At 45.2% G+C, this 14,343-nt stretch overlaps 2 protein-coding genes and 1 long non-coding RNA gene across 5 annotated transcripts in view; 1 reads left to right on the plus strand and 2 right to left on the minus strand.

Annotated features, from left to right (window-relative positions):
• LOC308575092 (T-lymphocyte surface antigen Ly-9-like) overlaps positions 1–2,340 on the minus strand; it is a 51,364-nt gene extending 49,024 nt beyond the window's left edge. Inside the window, exon 1 of one of the 2 annotated variants that reach the window (XM_081173556.1) lies at positions 2,058–2,336. The gene's annotated coding sequence lies outside the window, so the exon portion shown is untranslated. Of the gene's footprint in view, positions 1–2,057 lie in introns of both variants that reach the window. The other variant, XM_081173555.1, reaches the window with a different exon arrangement.
• LOC308575328 lies at positions 23–7,067 on the plus strand. Its single transcript, XR_014002775.1, has 4 exons — positions 23–828; positions 2,355–2,661; positions 5,658–5,979; positions 6,937–7,067. It is a non-coding gene; the product is annotated as an uncharacterized lncRNA (long non-coding RNA).
• On the minus strand, positions 5,998–12,605 carry LOC308575185 (SLAM family member 9-like). Of its 2 annotated transcripts, none has more exons than XM_081173767.1 (6): positions 12,214–12,605; positions 9,873–10,214; positions 9,428–9,727; positions 8,387–8,512; positions 8,146–8,246; positions 5,998–7,571 (listed from the first exon to the last, which is right to left on the minus strand). In XM_081173767.1, exons 1-6 carry the CDS (start codon positions 12,284–12,286, stop codon positions 7,485–7,487), a joined length of 1,029 nt encoding a protein of 342 aa, XP_081029893.1. In that variant the 5' UTR covers positions 12,287–12,605; the 3' UTR covers positions 5,998–7,484. The 2 variants fall into 2 exon arrangements, with proteins under 2 accessions (XP_081029893.1, XP_081029894.1); XM_081173768.1 differs by having other exon boundaries at positions 8,068–8,246.
• Between the last annotated feature and the right edge of the window lie 1,738 nt (positions 12,606–14,343).

Here is a 14,343-nt window from a genome sequence, read left to right on the forward strand (position 1 = left end):
AGATAGAAACTGCGGCACTAAGAAAAAAAACCTATGTCAATGCTAAGACTGAGGTTCAAAGAGGAACCAGAGAACTAAAGAACACTTGTGGATAAAAAAAGATTATACCTCAATGCAGGCTTCAAGGAAGGAAACCAAGGCGCAAAATGAACACTCAAGCCCTTCAAGACCCCCCTCTGTGGCATCATTCATGGGAATTCCTTACTGTCCCCAGCCTCCTCTGGCCAGCGCCCCCACCCCCTGGGCCCATGACAACCACCATGATTGCTTGGGCCAGAATGAGAAAGCAGTGGTGGAAAGAGGAGAAGGTCTGGTGGGGTGGGGGCTCTTGTGACATGTGAGCCCCCAGTAAGTGCCAAACCACATTGACCCTGAGATTGGGGAGGGGGAGCTTTCTTAAAAGGAGAGAAGGTTCACCGGGCTCCTGCTCACAAAATTCATGAAAATTCAGGAATATAGGGAGCCTCAGGTATGGCTGCTGCTGCTGCTGGAGAGGTTGAAAGAGTGTGCTTGAAACTGCACTTTTGTAAACCAAAGATGAGTTCTGTATATCCCACTGTTGTTCAATTCCAAGTCTTTAATCCTCAGCATTGTCCGGTTTGCCATGTCTAGCCATGGTCCAAACCGGTCAGTGGGATTGGGGTGCTCTGGTTTCCCATGTCTGTATTCACTAAACCTAAGTCCAAAGCCACCAGTTTTTGGGCGGAAGTCCCATTCAATTTTCTCTACTGTTATTCCTTGGGATACATTGGCAGGAAATGAAAGAGATCCTTCCACGATCCCATTCACCTGATAGACTGGATTCTCCACTGCTTGGCTTAACGTGCCGTGAGGGGGCAGTATACAAAGGGAGGGGCAAATTAGCATCATTATTGCATACATATCCATTCTTCACCAAGAGATCCCAGGGCAGATTACAGAATTTCAAATATTAAAAACAGTTAAAGCAGATTGGAATTAAGTTAATAGGGAGGGTCCCATGTTATGCAAGTTCTAAATCGAATCCTGAAGACAGGAGTGCCTGGAATGCTCTGGTCCAGGGGGTCACGAAAAGTCGGACATGACTAAACGACTAAATAACAACTACAAATGGAATGCCAGCCAGAAGTTGGCTGCTGCATTTTAGGCCAGCTGAAATTTCTTAGCTGTCTTCAGGGGCTTAAAAAACAAACAAACAACAGCAATAGTCTGAAGACGGAACTTCTGCAAGAAGTTTGTCTGTTTACTTCTTTCTGGCAGTGTAACAAAGGGCTGCATAATTTGCAGAGGATATCGAAACTTGAAAAACCCAGAAAGAAAATTGATTCAGGTAAACATTAAAAGTAAAATGTTTAAAAATAAAATACTGGTCTACTTGATGTAGTCCAGAGAGTGTTATATCTAGCATAAATGTTTAAGAACAAACACTATTGCCGATATGCATTCAGTTTTCTCCACAAGCCAGAATTAAACACTAGACTGGCTCCAAGATTTGTATGTTTCTGACCCAGGAATCACTCTGAAAGAATATCTCCATTCCTTATCCTGATATAGCAAAGTGATGTCTGAACCTCATTCATGAATAAAACGATCTTTAAAATCTATTCAAAGCTGTCCCAAGGTCAAATCTCAGGGAAGCAAACAAGCAACAAAAAATAATTTGATTTATTCCACGTGTTTTATATTCTATTTTATTGTAAATAATTCTCAAAGGCATATGCAAAATCAGAGCAGTACAAAACTCTTATGGAAAATTCGGCAGAGAAAGCTCTAACCCAGCACAAAGTTATTCTAAGCAGCAAGGATGGAATCTAGAAGCAAAGCATTTTTGTATGTATGTATGTATGTATGTATGTATGTATGTATGTATGTCATGGAGATGACGCTAAATACCAAGTTCAGAGAAGAAATTGACTCTGTTCCACCAACATCGTCAAAACCCTTTTCTTGCTCACTTTTTAAAACACCACTCTGCTCATATAATTGTTTTGTATTGTTCAGTGGCTGTCAGGTTCCAGGACAAAATCCTGCAGGAAAACCTTTCTGCCCTGAGAGGCATTCAGCTTGACGTCACTTACCCTGACCCATGTTTTTCTCCCATTTCGTCTACACCTTCAGGGATGATGATCACCCTCATCAGACATACAGATTATCCCCCAAATTCAGCTCAGTAACAAAGATCACACACATGAAATTAAGCTGTTGAAAGCCTTCTGCCGAAGCATCCTTAAAACCTGGTTCCATCGCGGGCGCTCTGGAAGGTGCTTCAAGCTAAAGAGAAGAGGCCCTAACTGACTGTGAGTAACCAACATCAGACCAAACTCACAATCTCCCTCCCCCTTGCATTGAGGGGTAGTAGTGGGGTTTGCAAGTAGTCAGGGACATACCAAGAATATTCTGAAGAGGTGGTCTCTGAGAAAAATCCAGCGTTGTGTCTCTGCTGAAGTGTAGTGAGCCATGATTCGTTGGCAAGGACTGGAAGTTAACAAAGGGCTTCTGTCGTTCCCAGTTGTCTCAAGAGTGAAACCAAATTGCTGAGAGGAAGAGAGCACAGCCCACATGGGCAGGATGTGGTAGTGTTGCAACTTTAGCAACAACAAAAAGAATTCTCATTAGCCAGATGCTTGGGGAAAAGTTCACAAAAGAGAAGAAGCAAAATTCACAGATCCCAGAACCTGAAAGGTATGTTCATATGCCCCTGAACCCCAATTTTTGGGGGGAGGCCCTGCCCCATATCCTATATCTTCATGATCAGGTGACTTTGCCCTTCAAGCCCAACAATCCTTTCCTTATATCGAAATTATCCTGCTTCCGCAACACGCATCTCTATGTGGGATGATGACATAATACAGTGATACCTCTGGATGCAAACGGGATCTGTTCCAGAGCCCTGTTCGCATCCTGAGTAGAACGTAACACACGACTGCACATCTGCATGTGCGCGGGTCACGTTTTGCTGCTTCTGTGCTTGCATGTGACATCATTTTGAGCGTCTGCGCATGCGCAAGTGGCGAAACCTGGAAGTCATGCGTTCTGTTACTTCCGGGGTGCCGCGGAGCGTATCCTGAAAACGCTCAACCTGAAGCATATTTAACCCAAGGTATGATTGTATGGGATGCAGGTGGCGCTGTGGGTTAAACCACAGAGCCTAGGACTTGCTGATCAGAAAGTCAGCGGTTCGAATCCCTGCAACGGGGTGAGCTCCCGTTGCTCGGTCCCTAATCCTGCCAACCTAGCAGTTCGAAAGCACGTCAAAGTGCAAGTAGATAAACAGGGACTGCTCTGGCGGGAAGGTAAACGGCATTTCTGTGCGCTGCTCTGGTTCGCTGGAAGCGGCTTAGTCATGCTGGCCATGTGACCCGGAAGCTGTCTGCGGACAAACACCGGCTCCCTCAGCCTATAGAGCGAGATGAGTGCCGCAACCCCAGAGTCGGTCACGACTGGACTTAATGGTCAGGGGTCCCTTTACCTTTACCTTTATGACTGTAGGTCCTACAAAATGCGGAACCTAGGTGAACAGGAAGCTGCCTTATACCAAATCAGACCATTGATCCAGTGGCGTAGCGTGGGGGGTGCAGGGGGGGCTGGCCGCACCGGGCGCAACATCTGGGGGTTAGGGTTAGGGGGCGCAAATCCACGGGTTAGGGGGCGCAAATTACTTGCCTTGCCCCGGGTGCTGACAACCCACGCTACGCCACTGCATTGCTCCATCTAGCTCAGTAATGTCTAACACTGACTATCAGCAGCTGTCTGGGATTTCAGGCAGGAGTCTCTCCCAACCTTATCTGGAGAAGCTGGGGACTGAACCCAAGATGTTCTGCTTGCAAGACAGTTACTCTGCCACTGAGCTACAGTCCTTGGCCCATATTGGGATCGAACCCATGGTTAGCACCATATTCTAACCCTGGGGGTCAGGAACCTTTTCCAGCCATGGGCCGGTCCACCATCCCTCAGACCATGTGGGGGGCCGGACTATATTTGGGGGAGGGGGGAAATGAACGAATTCCTATGCCCCACAAATAACCCAGAGATGCATTTTAAATAAAAGCACACATTCTACTCATGTAAAAACATGCTGATTCCCGGACCGTCCACAGGTCGGATTTAGAAGGCGATTGGGCCGCATCCGGCCCACGGGTCTTAGGTTGCCTACCCCTGTTCTAACCAACTGAGATAACTGGCCTTTAATTTGGGTGTGCCCCCTGCAAAATATGCCTTGATCCTCCACAAATCAATACATCCACATACAGCATGCCTTGCCATGGGGTGGACTCTTCATGAGACATTCTGAAGTGGGGGCCACCTGGCAGGGACGTTGTGACTGGGTTTTCCATGCTGACAGAGTTATATCACTTGAAAGCTACCTTACACCAAGTCAGACCCTAGGGGTCCATCTCATTCTGATCAATCTACAGTGACTGACTGTGGGCCTGATTTCTTGAGGCTTTGGGCAGAACATCCACCATCAGTGACATGAGGCTGGTGCAGAAAATAATGCTTGTTGGAGCAAAAAGACAGAAAGAAATGGCACTCTAGCCTAGAAGGGAAGTAAGATTGAAGCTGGTGGGCCAAACAATGGAAACTGCTGTGGTTGGGGGTGGGGGGCTGTGATCAAAGCAGGAGGGGCTGAACCAAGCAAAGTGAAGCCCATCTCATCTGACAAAGGACAGTTGTGAGGGGGATAGAGTCAAAAAGCTTGGCTAACTCTCCTGCTAAACCACAGGTAAGGCAGGAATCTGGCAGGTGTGCTGGGCCCGGGGGTAGCCTGAGCCATGCAGTCCAGGTCCAGTCCCAAATCCAAGGGTTCCGCGAGGAGTCAGTCCAATAGGGCCAAGGCAGGACACAAGGCAGGGAACCAGGCAAGGCCAGGCAAAGGATCTCAGGCAGGTTCTGGCAAACAGCAATGTTGCTCCCGCAACCTGGGGCGGGGTCCAACAACCTTTTATCTTTATCGGGGTAACGGCCGGTCTTGATCCCCCTGTGACTCACCTCCCTGTCTTGCCTGAAGGCGAGTACTCCTCCTGCAAGAACTCAGGTCTCTCCTTCTCTCAGACCTCAGTCTCTGCAGCTCAGGAGACTTTGGTGGGTTACTAGACCCAGGGGCCACCTCAGCTTCTCCTGACCCAACCGGTAGTGGAGCAGCTGTAAGTGACGGCCCAGCTGGAGGCAAGGAGGTCATCCCCGCATCTGGAGCCAGGGCAGGCTCAGGCCCCTGACTCGGCCCAGCTGGTGCTTGTTGCAGGGGAACCTGTGCAGACTGGGACTCTTCAGGATAAGGCCCCAGACTAGGTTCAGATGATGCCTGAAGCAAAGGATCCGGTGTGGACTCAGACTCCTCTGGTTCCAAGTCCGAGCCCGAGTCCCAGGCCATCACAGCAGGACACCTGAAGCCGACCCAGGGGCCTCCTTCCATGTGTCCTCTAGACTGATTCCTTTGTGGTTTGTGGGCGATGCTCCCTAGTGTAGACAGAATGTGGATCCCAGATTGTAAGGGTTACCAGCAGCATTGGCTATTTGAATGGGTGATGGATAGCAATGACTAGATGCAGGTAGAAGCTTGCAAAACCTGCAGCCTCCTTTGCAAGCAAGGAGGAAGCCTCAAGCGTCATGGGCCATGTGCCTTTGTCATTTTTTATTGGGACATAAGTTTTCCCCTCTACTTTCTCTTTTATAAATAGGCTTTCCAAGTAAATCAGTGCCAGAATCCTCACTTGTGACGGGTGGATGGGATCCTTGCTAGCTGTAAACATTCCCTCGGTAGAAGCGTTGGAAAGAATCAAATGGGGAAAGCTGGTTTGGCATTTTGGTTTGCTGAATTCAGGGATGAGAAACCGTAGGGGTCTAATCCAACAGACAGATTTGGGCAGAGGCTGAAAGTAGCCAGTAAGACCACTCTGCGGATCAAAGCTTTGGAGACAGAGGACATTGGAGCATGTAAAGTTTGTGTGAGATTTATTACAAAAGTGTTTCAAGATCACACCTTCCTCCTTTATGTATATGGTAAGTAAAAATTTCACTGTTTGGGTCTACTAGTTGTGAAACATAACATAGGATCTCTTTAGGGAAATTTATAAAACAATATCTGAGTATAACCAAACACGGTCAGGAAAGGGGGAAATCAGTTCACCTCCCCCCCACCCCCGGAATAATGACTGAAATGGACATCCCAGAAGGTGCACCACAAGCAAACTTCACCGATGCAGCACAAGAAACGTGTCAGAGGCGAGAAGATGTGGTCAGATAAACTTCAGAAATAGATGCAACCTTAACTAGTATTTGCTGGCCTCTCTGACATTTAAACTGCAGGAAGAGGGTTTGTTCTCACAGGTTGATATTTATAGCACAGCTACAACAACGGCTGATATCTTCTATATCTGAGAAGTGGGAGGAGAAAGCCAAGGGTGGACTTACGGCCACAGGAAACAGTCAGCGACCTCAACATCCATCTCTCAGGGCCCATCCATACCTTGGCTCAGTGTGGATTATGAACCCCTCGTGCATCTTCTAATCCCCCCCCCCTTGTCCATGTGGCCTTCTCCTTCCACTCCTGTTGCCCCAGACTTTCTCATCCCTAAATCTGCATATGTCCCATGCAATCAATGCAGCTCTCCTATTGAGATTTCTAAAGCATAGGGGACCTCTGGCTTAGGGAGGAGAAAGCACAGGGAAGCAGGAGTTGGAGGAGAAGGCTATATGGATGAAGGTGGAATTAGAAGATGCACAAGGGGTTCACAATCCATATTAAGGAGAGGTGTGGATAAGATCCAAGTCTCTCCTCTTTTGCATTTTCTGCATAGGAACTCAGAAAGCTGCCTGTGCTAATGTCTCTATATCGACATTTTCTTAAGAAGCAGACAAGGCAAACTGAGCCATTGGAAAGGTTTATTTTAACATTTATAAGAAAGAAGGGATCAGTAACAACTAAGTTCCCGCAACCTTTTTTTCCTGGGACTGTAGTTTTAAGGAAATTATTGCTATGCTCTGCTTTGGACCTGAGGGGGGTGTCTATTCATCTGAGCAGCCCAGGACCTCAATATGCACTGCCCAGGCTTGCACCCCAGAGAGGTCACTTTGGTGCTGCTAACATAGTGATGTGACTTCACCCCCGGAGGGGCACTCCATTGTCTCTCAAGACAGCTGGACACCAAAATCTCTTTTTGCAACAGTACTGTGAGGTAGGTCAGGTTGAATGACAGTTGGTTGCCCAATGCTCTGGCTGAGAAGATATTGGAATCCTGATCTCTGTGGGCCTCTTCTCCAACAGGCTATCCACTGGGTCTTTTAGTTGTTGTTGTCATCACACAACTGGGAGTCAGAGAAATCCTTTTTGATCCATTGCTGTTCACCCAGAGATCCACCAGCAGATCCCCGTAGATCCCTTTTGCCCACTAGACCACCAGCTCTCCGTTCAGATCTACCCCACAAAAGCTCTCTGTTGCAGGGCTGAGGCAATGGAAGAAGGCCCAGTCAACCTTTGCTCCCAATAATTGAAGCTTGACCTTGTTTCAGTGATCTGTTTGGATCTGGCTGTAGATAATTGGAGAATTTGTTTCAGGATTCTGATCTGGGGTTGCAGAGAGATTATCGACTTCCTGAAATGAAAAGGAAGAGGAAACATGATGATAGACAGGGTATCTTTTGTTTGTTACATGGAAGAGCTAGAAGGGAAGGAGACCCACTCTTCAGCCAGGGGAAATTAGCTATGTGTGTGTAAAACAGGAGTGGGGATCAGGCAAAAGGTAGCAACTTCTTTTCTTCATTCATTCATAAGATTTTTACCTGGCCTTTATCGTAAACTCCCAGGGTGAGTAGATAAATCTGGCTATTGTGGCTAGTAGCTATCAATAGCCTTATCTTCCTTTTCCATGGCATTTGTCTAATCATCTTTTAAAACCATCCATGATGGTGGCCATATCACTGCCTTTTGCCAGGGTGAGTTCCATTGGCACTGAAGAAGTCTTTTGTTTTGCCTGTCCTGAATCTCCTAAAATCCACCTTCATTTCCCACAAGGTCTATTGTTTTGAGGGCAGATTTATCCCAATCCACTTTCTCCAAACCATGTATAATTTTAAATGCTTCTTTCTCACCTTTTCTTCAACCTAAAGAGCTCCCCAAGTGCAGTGTCTCTGTTTTAGTCCCACCATGCAAGACCATCTCGCTCTCACCTGGCTCTCACCCCCTTCTGAAGGGATCCATCTTTTGGGGAGCTCTGCGTAGTGAAGCCCAGGACTGACATACCCCTCCTCTCCTCTCACAGAGGCCACGGCTGCAGGGGTGAGACATTAGACAAGTTTATTCGGTTGCACTGAGAAGGCCTGCCTTGCAGGAGAAAACAAAGGAAGGAAAAGGTGTTTGGGACTATGCTGGCTGGCCAAAGATGGGCAAGGAAAGGAAGACATTCCCTACCTCTTTCAGATAGAGTCGTCCTGCTTTTCTTCCATAGCCAGAACCCCAAACCTGCTACCATCACGAGGAGAGGCACAGCGGCAACAAACCAGAGTGGAGGACCTGAGATGGATGATCCAGAGCTACCTGCAGGGAGCCACAATTGTCCATCAAGAGATAATTGACAGCAACTGCCTCAGTGCCCCATCCCAGGATAAACATGGTTAAAAAATACCTGCCTTTATGAGCTTCTTCTTTTTCTTAAGGAAGTATTTGGGTTCTGCTCACCGTTATAAACCAATCCTGGCAGCACACACAGATTATGGGCTTAATTTTATTTCACTTCATTAATGTATATTGTTATGTACTGAGTTGAATAGGGTTCAGAATGCAGCCTTCTGATTGGTCCTAGAACAATAGGATCCAGAATGTAGGAGTCTGATTGGTCCTAGAACAATAGGGTCCAGAATGCAGCAGTCTGATTGGTCCACAGGAGCCACCCAATCCAGCTCCGGGTGGAAGTGAATCCACAACCTGATTGGCCTACAGGAGAATCCCGGAATTAGCCAATCACGTGGGACCCATTGTGTAAATAATGTATATAAAGCAGACATTCTGGGGGAACTTCCATTCCTCCTCACCACTATGAGCTGAATAAAGAGCATGAAATCCATACTTGACTCCAAGTATATTTCATATATATTGATTAATTGTTGGGAACCTCAAAGGGGACTCAATGGGTGACTTTGGGTGTCTGCCACTGCCTCTTAGCCTAACCTACTCCCCAGGCATATGGGGATTAAATAAGGATGGAGAGAACAATGGACGCCACCTGGAGCTCCTTGGAGAAAAAGTCCTTGCTGTCTTAGATGCCCGCTAAAACCTTTTTAAAATTTCTGCAGGTGTGCCCAGCCACATATTTAGCTGCATATACTTTGAATAGTTTTTCCACTAATGCTTATTTTATCTGTGCATTATTAATAATTATTTTCTCTTGTATGTACTCTGCTTAGAAATCTCTATTTTGTTTAAACTGGATAAAATACATGGAGACTTGCTCACTGTGGGTTTTGCAGACGTCGAGCAAGTTGAAGGAGTTGCTCCTCTGTTCGGCTGGATTGGTGACCAGGCAGGTGTAGATGGGCCCTGAAGAGTTGAGCTTCCAGAACAGGTGGAGATCTGTGCCGTTCTCTGTGAGGTGGTACCTGTCTGACCCATCGTCTAAGTCCCTGAGGGGGTCCCCTCTTTTCCAGGATACATCAAATCCCCTCTTTCCAGGCAACCGGCACTGTAGGGTCACATTGCAACCATCTGGAGTCTTGGAGACATCTTTGTGGAGAATCTTTGGCTCTGGGATGGGCTCTGTTGAAAAACATATGAAAAAAGATACATCCTCTGTTCCCCTTTCCCCAAGAATGCCAGTAACTTTTTAGAACCAGCATTGCTGGGTCCTTTCCTACGGCCAATTCAACAAGAAACAAATGAGGATGGCAAAATAATTACTCACCATATACAGTGAGGCAGAGTTTATGATCTTTTATCGTTCCTGTACTGAATGTCACACGAACTGCATATATTCCACTGTCCTCCATCTCCAGATCTTTGATCCTCAGTGTGGATTCATTGGCAATTTCTATCCTCTGCCGAAACCTGTCATTTGGATCCGGCCGCTCCAGCTTCTCATCCCTGAACTTAGCAATCTGCACCTTTATGCCGTTCCACTGAAAGTTCCACTCAATGAAGGCCAATCGTTCTGCTGATGAGACATTGGCAGGAAGCAAGACGGATCGTCCCAGGATCCCGCTCACCTGATGTAGGGTCTGATTCTGTGATGAGTTGCTTACAGCACCTTTTTTTAAGGAGTGGAGAGAAAGAATGGGAAAGGTGGCAAATCAATCAAATGTCTACTGGGTAGATGCCTACAGGGAGCCCAGATTCAAGCCCATAATCTTCTGTATTCTTATTAAATCTTGGTATTTACATAAGCTCTTTGCTAGATTCTGAAGTTCTGTAAACAACTATTCCCAACTCTACAGTTCTAGGATTCTAAATCAGTTGAATTGCTGAAGTAGTTTTAATTGGAGTTTGAATAAAGGTGTAATTAATTGTTACTGTTTTGAATGTTGTAGTGTTATTATCTCCCTTATTTTCTACATCATGCAAATCGTTATTCTGAATGATGCTTTTTATGGTGTAGAGGGCACTGCGGATGAATTTTTGGAACCAAGCGGAGTTGGCCAAAAAAACTTTGGGAAGCACTTATCTGAATTAAAAACTTTGTCTTTTGAAGTTGATGCCATCAGTGAAATAGCTAGAACTCTTTCAACAGCACAGAAATGAACTAGAAGTCAGTGCAGTGAGTTGAAAATTGCAGGGCATTTATAGCAATGCTGTTATGTTTTCGAGCCAGTTGTACCTTCCAAAAGAGTCCTCCAGCTCAGCTCTAAGTGATAGCTGAATGATTAGCCTCTCTACATCCAGAAAGATTTAGCTCCTATGTGATTTCCTAATATCGAGACTGAACCGTAGCCAGGATTCAGGACAAAGCATGTCAATTCTGCAATTATGAAAACAAAGCGAGCTACAAAAAGGGAGAGTCAGTAAAGCGAATCAAACTCACTAATGACATCCTAGAGGACAGCTCTTAATTTCAGTGCTTGACAGGAAAACAAATCTGATTAGATCCTGCTATTTACATGTGAGGAATTTGATCCCTGTGAACCATGGAAGTAGAAGTAAAACTTTAGTCACAATTTGCTAGCAAAGGAGGGTTCTTCCTCCACCTCGAACTGCCGTGTTTCCACTCAAATATATTTCATGAAAAAACTAAAAATACTGCTTTTATTGATGCAGCTGTTTATTTCATTTTTGCTGCTCAGAGTTCTACTTAATTGTGATTTTTATTTTATATGTTGTGGGGCTATTTGAGAACCTTTCAATTTTAAGAACCAGATTGCAAAATTTGCTAAGTAGAATTTTGGAAAAGGGACCCCTTTTGTCTAGTCAAATTCAAGAGGATTTTCTCAAAAAATATCACCAGCGGCCAGTTCCAGTTGCTAATTGGATTACAGTGGGGGGGAAATGTTATAAAGTTATGAGATGACAATGGAATAGTACAGGGACAAGAGAAGATTTATGTTTTTCTCAGAGGTCATGGATGGGTAGGAATGAAAGCTGGGTCTACCATTTTGGAAAAGTTAAAGTATTTCAATAATATTATGTTTTGTGATGCAAATTATATATTTTATTGTCATTCATTCATTCATTCATTCAACTCAGTAAGATATTTTTATTGTTATAGACTTGAAGCTTAGAAAGAAACCCAACCATAGTTCGGGTTTTGAAAATGAACTAAAAAGACAGATTAGTGAGATTCTTTTCAGCCACATTGAAGATGTTTCTGTCTAACAAGATTCTACGACTCTGTGTCATCTTTATTTCCCCGCAATTAGAGATAAAGGTTGGGAACTATCAGTCATGCAGCTTTATATATTGCATAATTAAAGAAACACAAGCTTTACGATAGACTACAGACTCTACAGCTAAGCTCACCCTTGATTTCTAGCCCATTCAACTTACCTTTCCTCATCCTATTCACTTTTTTTCTCCAGCAGTAGATGTTTGATTCGCCGAAGGACTCCACCTTCACAGCTCCATTGTCAAAGGTTTACAAGTGATCAAAGAACAGAAGCTGAAGTCGTGGTTACTCCTTGCGGCTATGGAACTGATAAGTGTCTATCTCCTCTTTGCAAAGCATGAAAACGTACATTTCTGGTTTCCTCCTTCAACACCCACTCCCCATCAAAATTCTGATGTGTTAAGGCTTTAGCAAGCCTTGGTCAACTTACCAGAATAGGAGCAGATTAATGTGTAGCAGAGAAGAAGGGTCTGGAGACTTTTGCTAGTGCGCAACACAGCCATCTCTGGCCTCGGGTGTGGAGAACTCTCTCACTGCACACAAACCCTTTGCTGCTCGCTTGTTTCTTTAGAGGAGGCGGTGAGGAGTCGTGTCCTGTGGGGCTGACATAGAACTCGCCAAAGGGGTTTGTCCCTTTTGGGTCAGCCTTTCTGGGTTGGGCCAAAGGCAAAGGCACCACAACTTAATTGTTTCCCCTGGGATGTTTGTGATCACTGCTGCTCAACAAGCCACCCCTCCAAGTCCAGCTGAAACCAGAAAACTAAACCCAGGCTATCATGTGGCCCATGCTGGATCTGTACATTAAGAAATGATCAACTGAAGGTAAAAATAGAAACTAGGGGAGTGTTGAAAAAAGGAGGTCAGGGTGTGGAAGTGAACCCAGGATGAACTTCCTGCCTTCCCACAGGTTATAGCAGTGGGAGAGGCATATGAAGACCTTTGAGAAATGGTCTCCTGAACCCAGATTGGGGACAATGTCCCCCAGAAGCCTTTGCAAACAGAAATTCACAGCTGATAACTTACTATTTTCACAGCACCACCATCACCGCAGTGCTTTGTACTTGTGTTAACACAAGTGTCTGTGGGTGCACAGATGTCCAAAAGCCCTCCACCCTGAAATAAGGCTTCTAAGAAGTACTTTATTTCTATTCTATTGTAACACAAAATGGTTGTGAATAGTGGGGGGTTGTGTGCGGAGACTAGTTTTGTTTAGTGTGAACGGGTTCAGTGATTGCATTACATGGTTCTTATTTGGGAGTGATATTTATGGATTTCAAAAATATTTAATTTCATAAAATTTATATACCACTTAATTGCAAAAAAACCCCAACAACCTCAAAGTGGGTTTACAAACAAAAGTAATAAATTTATCAATCATAGCAGCTTAAAAACAGATGTTTGAAACATTCAAAAATAATTAAAATCAATGATGAAATATTTCGCTGTTACATCACATTTTGATGTATCTTTCTATATCTTGATGTTTTCTATATGATTTTTTTCATGGTTCTTCGTTATACATGGTTTAATGATATTTATTTAACTGCATTGTTTGAATTGTGGAATGATGATGAGCATCACTTGGTTTTGAATGTGGGACTTCAATTGTATTGCTTGCATTGATTCCTTTGTCGCTGGGAACCTTAAACTGCTTAGAGTTTCTGCTGAAATGTGAATCGGAATATAAATGAACCAAAACAAATAATCAGTTGCAGCATGTATGTATTCTGCCCACTGGGGAAAATCTATCTACAAGACCAAAATGATTGGTGATGCCTCTAGGGCAGATGGGAGGGAGGAAGGAGGAGGAAGAAGACCACCAGTCTGATTCCAGAACTCACAGGAAAAGCAGTAAAGGGCTGCCGGACCACAGACAGCTCAGAGCAAGCACCTTTCTCCAACAAAAGAGGAGAGGAGACTGATGCCTTCATGCCTCTGCTGCCTTGTGAGAACTTCAGTGCAGCCAACCCACTAGCCTGAAGATGGGAGCTCCTCCTTCACTCCATAGCCTACCTCCTGGGGCTCTCTTGGACTGATGATGTGCAGCTGGAGGCATCTACTTTCTTCTGGTGCAGGAAAAGATGACCGTGAGGGTCTAAGCTCTGGCCCTACAGGCCCTCGTGGTCCAGGAGGTTCTTCTGGGCATCATTGTCCAACCACTTCAGACACACTGGTCTCCTTATCATCCACTGCCATCTCTTAGCCCCAACCGAAACCCAGTTCCCTGTCTGGTGCCCCCACAGCGTCTGATTCTGTGCCCAAATCATTGCTTGATACAGAGGTCACAGTGACAGCCAGGAAGTAACTCCATGACTTCTTCATCTAAGAAAGCATCATCTGAGTCCATGTTCTTATTTCTAGGAGTCTCAAGCTATGGACACAACAATCGGCTCCCTTGGTTACCTTTCGACGCATTTATCTGCACTTTCTGGCTCTTTGGAAACCATCAACCCAGTTTGTTTTCTGTTGCTGTTGCAACCAGCCCACAGCAGAAGGAAGTGGCAGAACGGCAGGGAGGAGAGATGCTCAGAATATGAGATTTTCCTTTCCACTCTTTCCA

Source organism: Podarcis bocagei (genome assembly GCF_964188305.1).
Source record: "Podarcis bocagei genome assembly, chromosome: 16".
Classification (NCBI taxonomy): domain Eukaryota; kingdom Metazoa; phylum Chordata; class Lepidosauria; order Squamata; family Lacertidae; genus Podarcis; species Podarcis bocagei.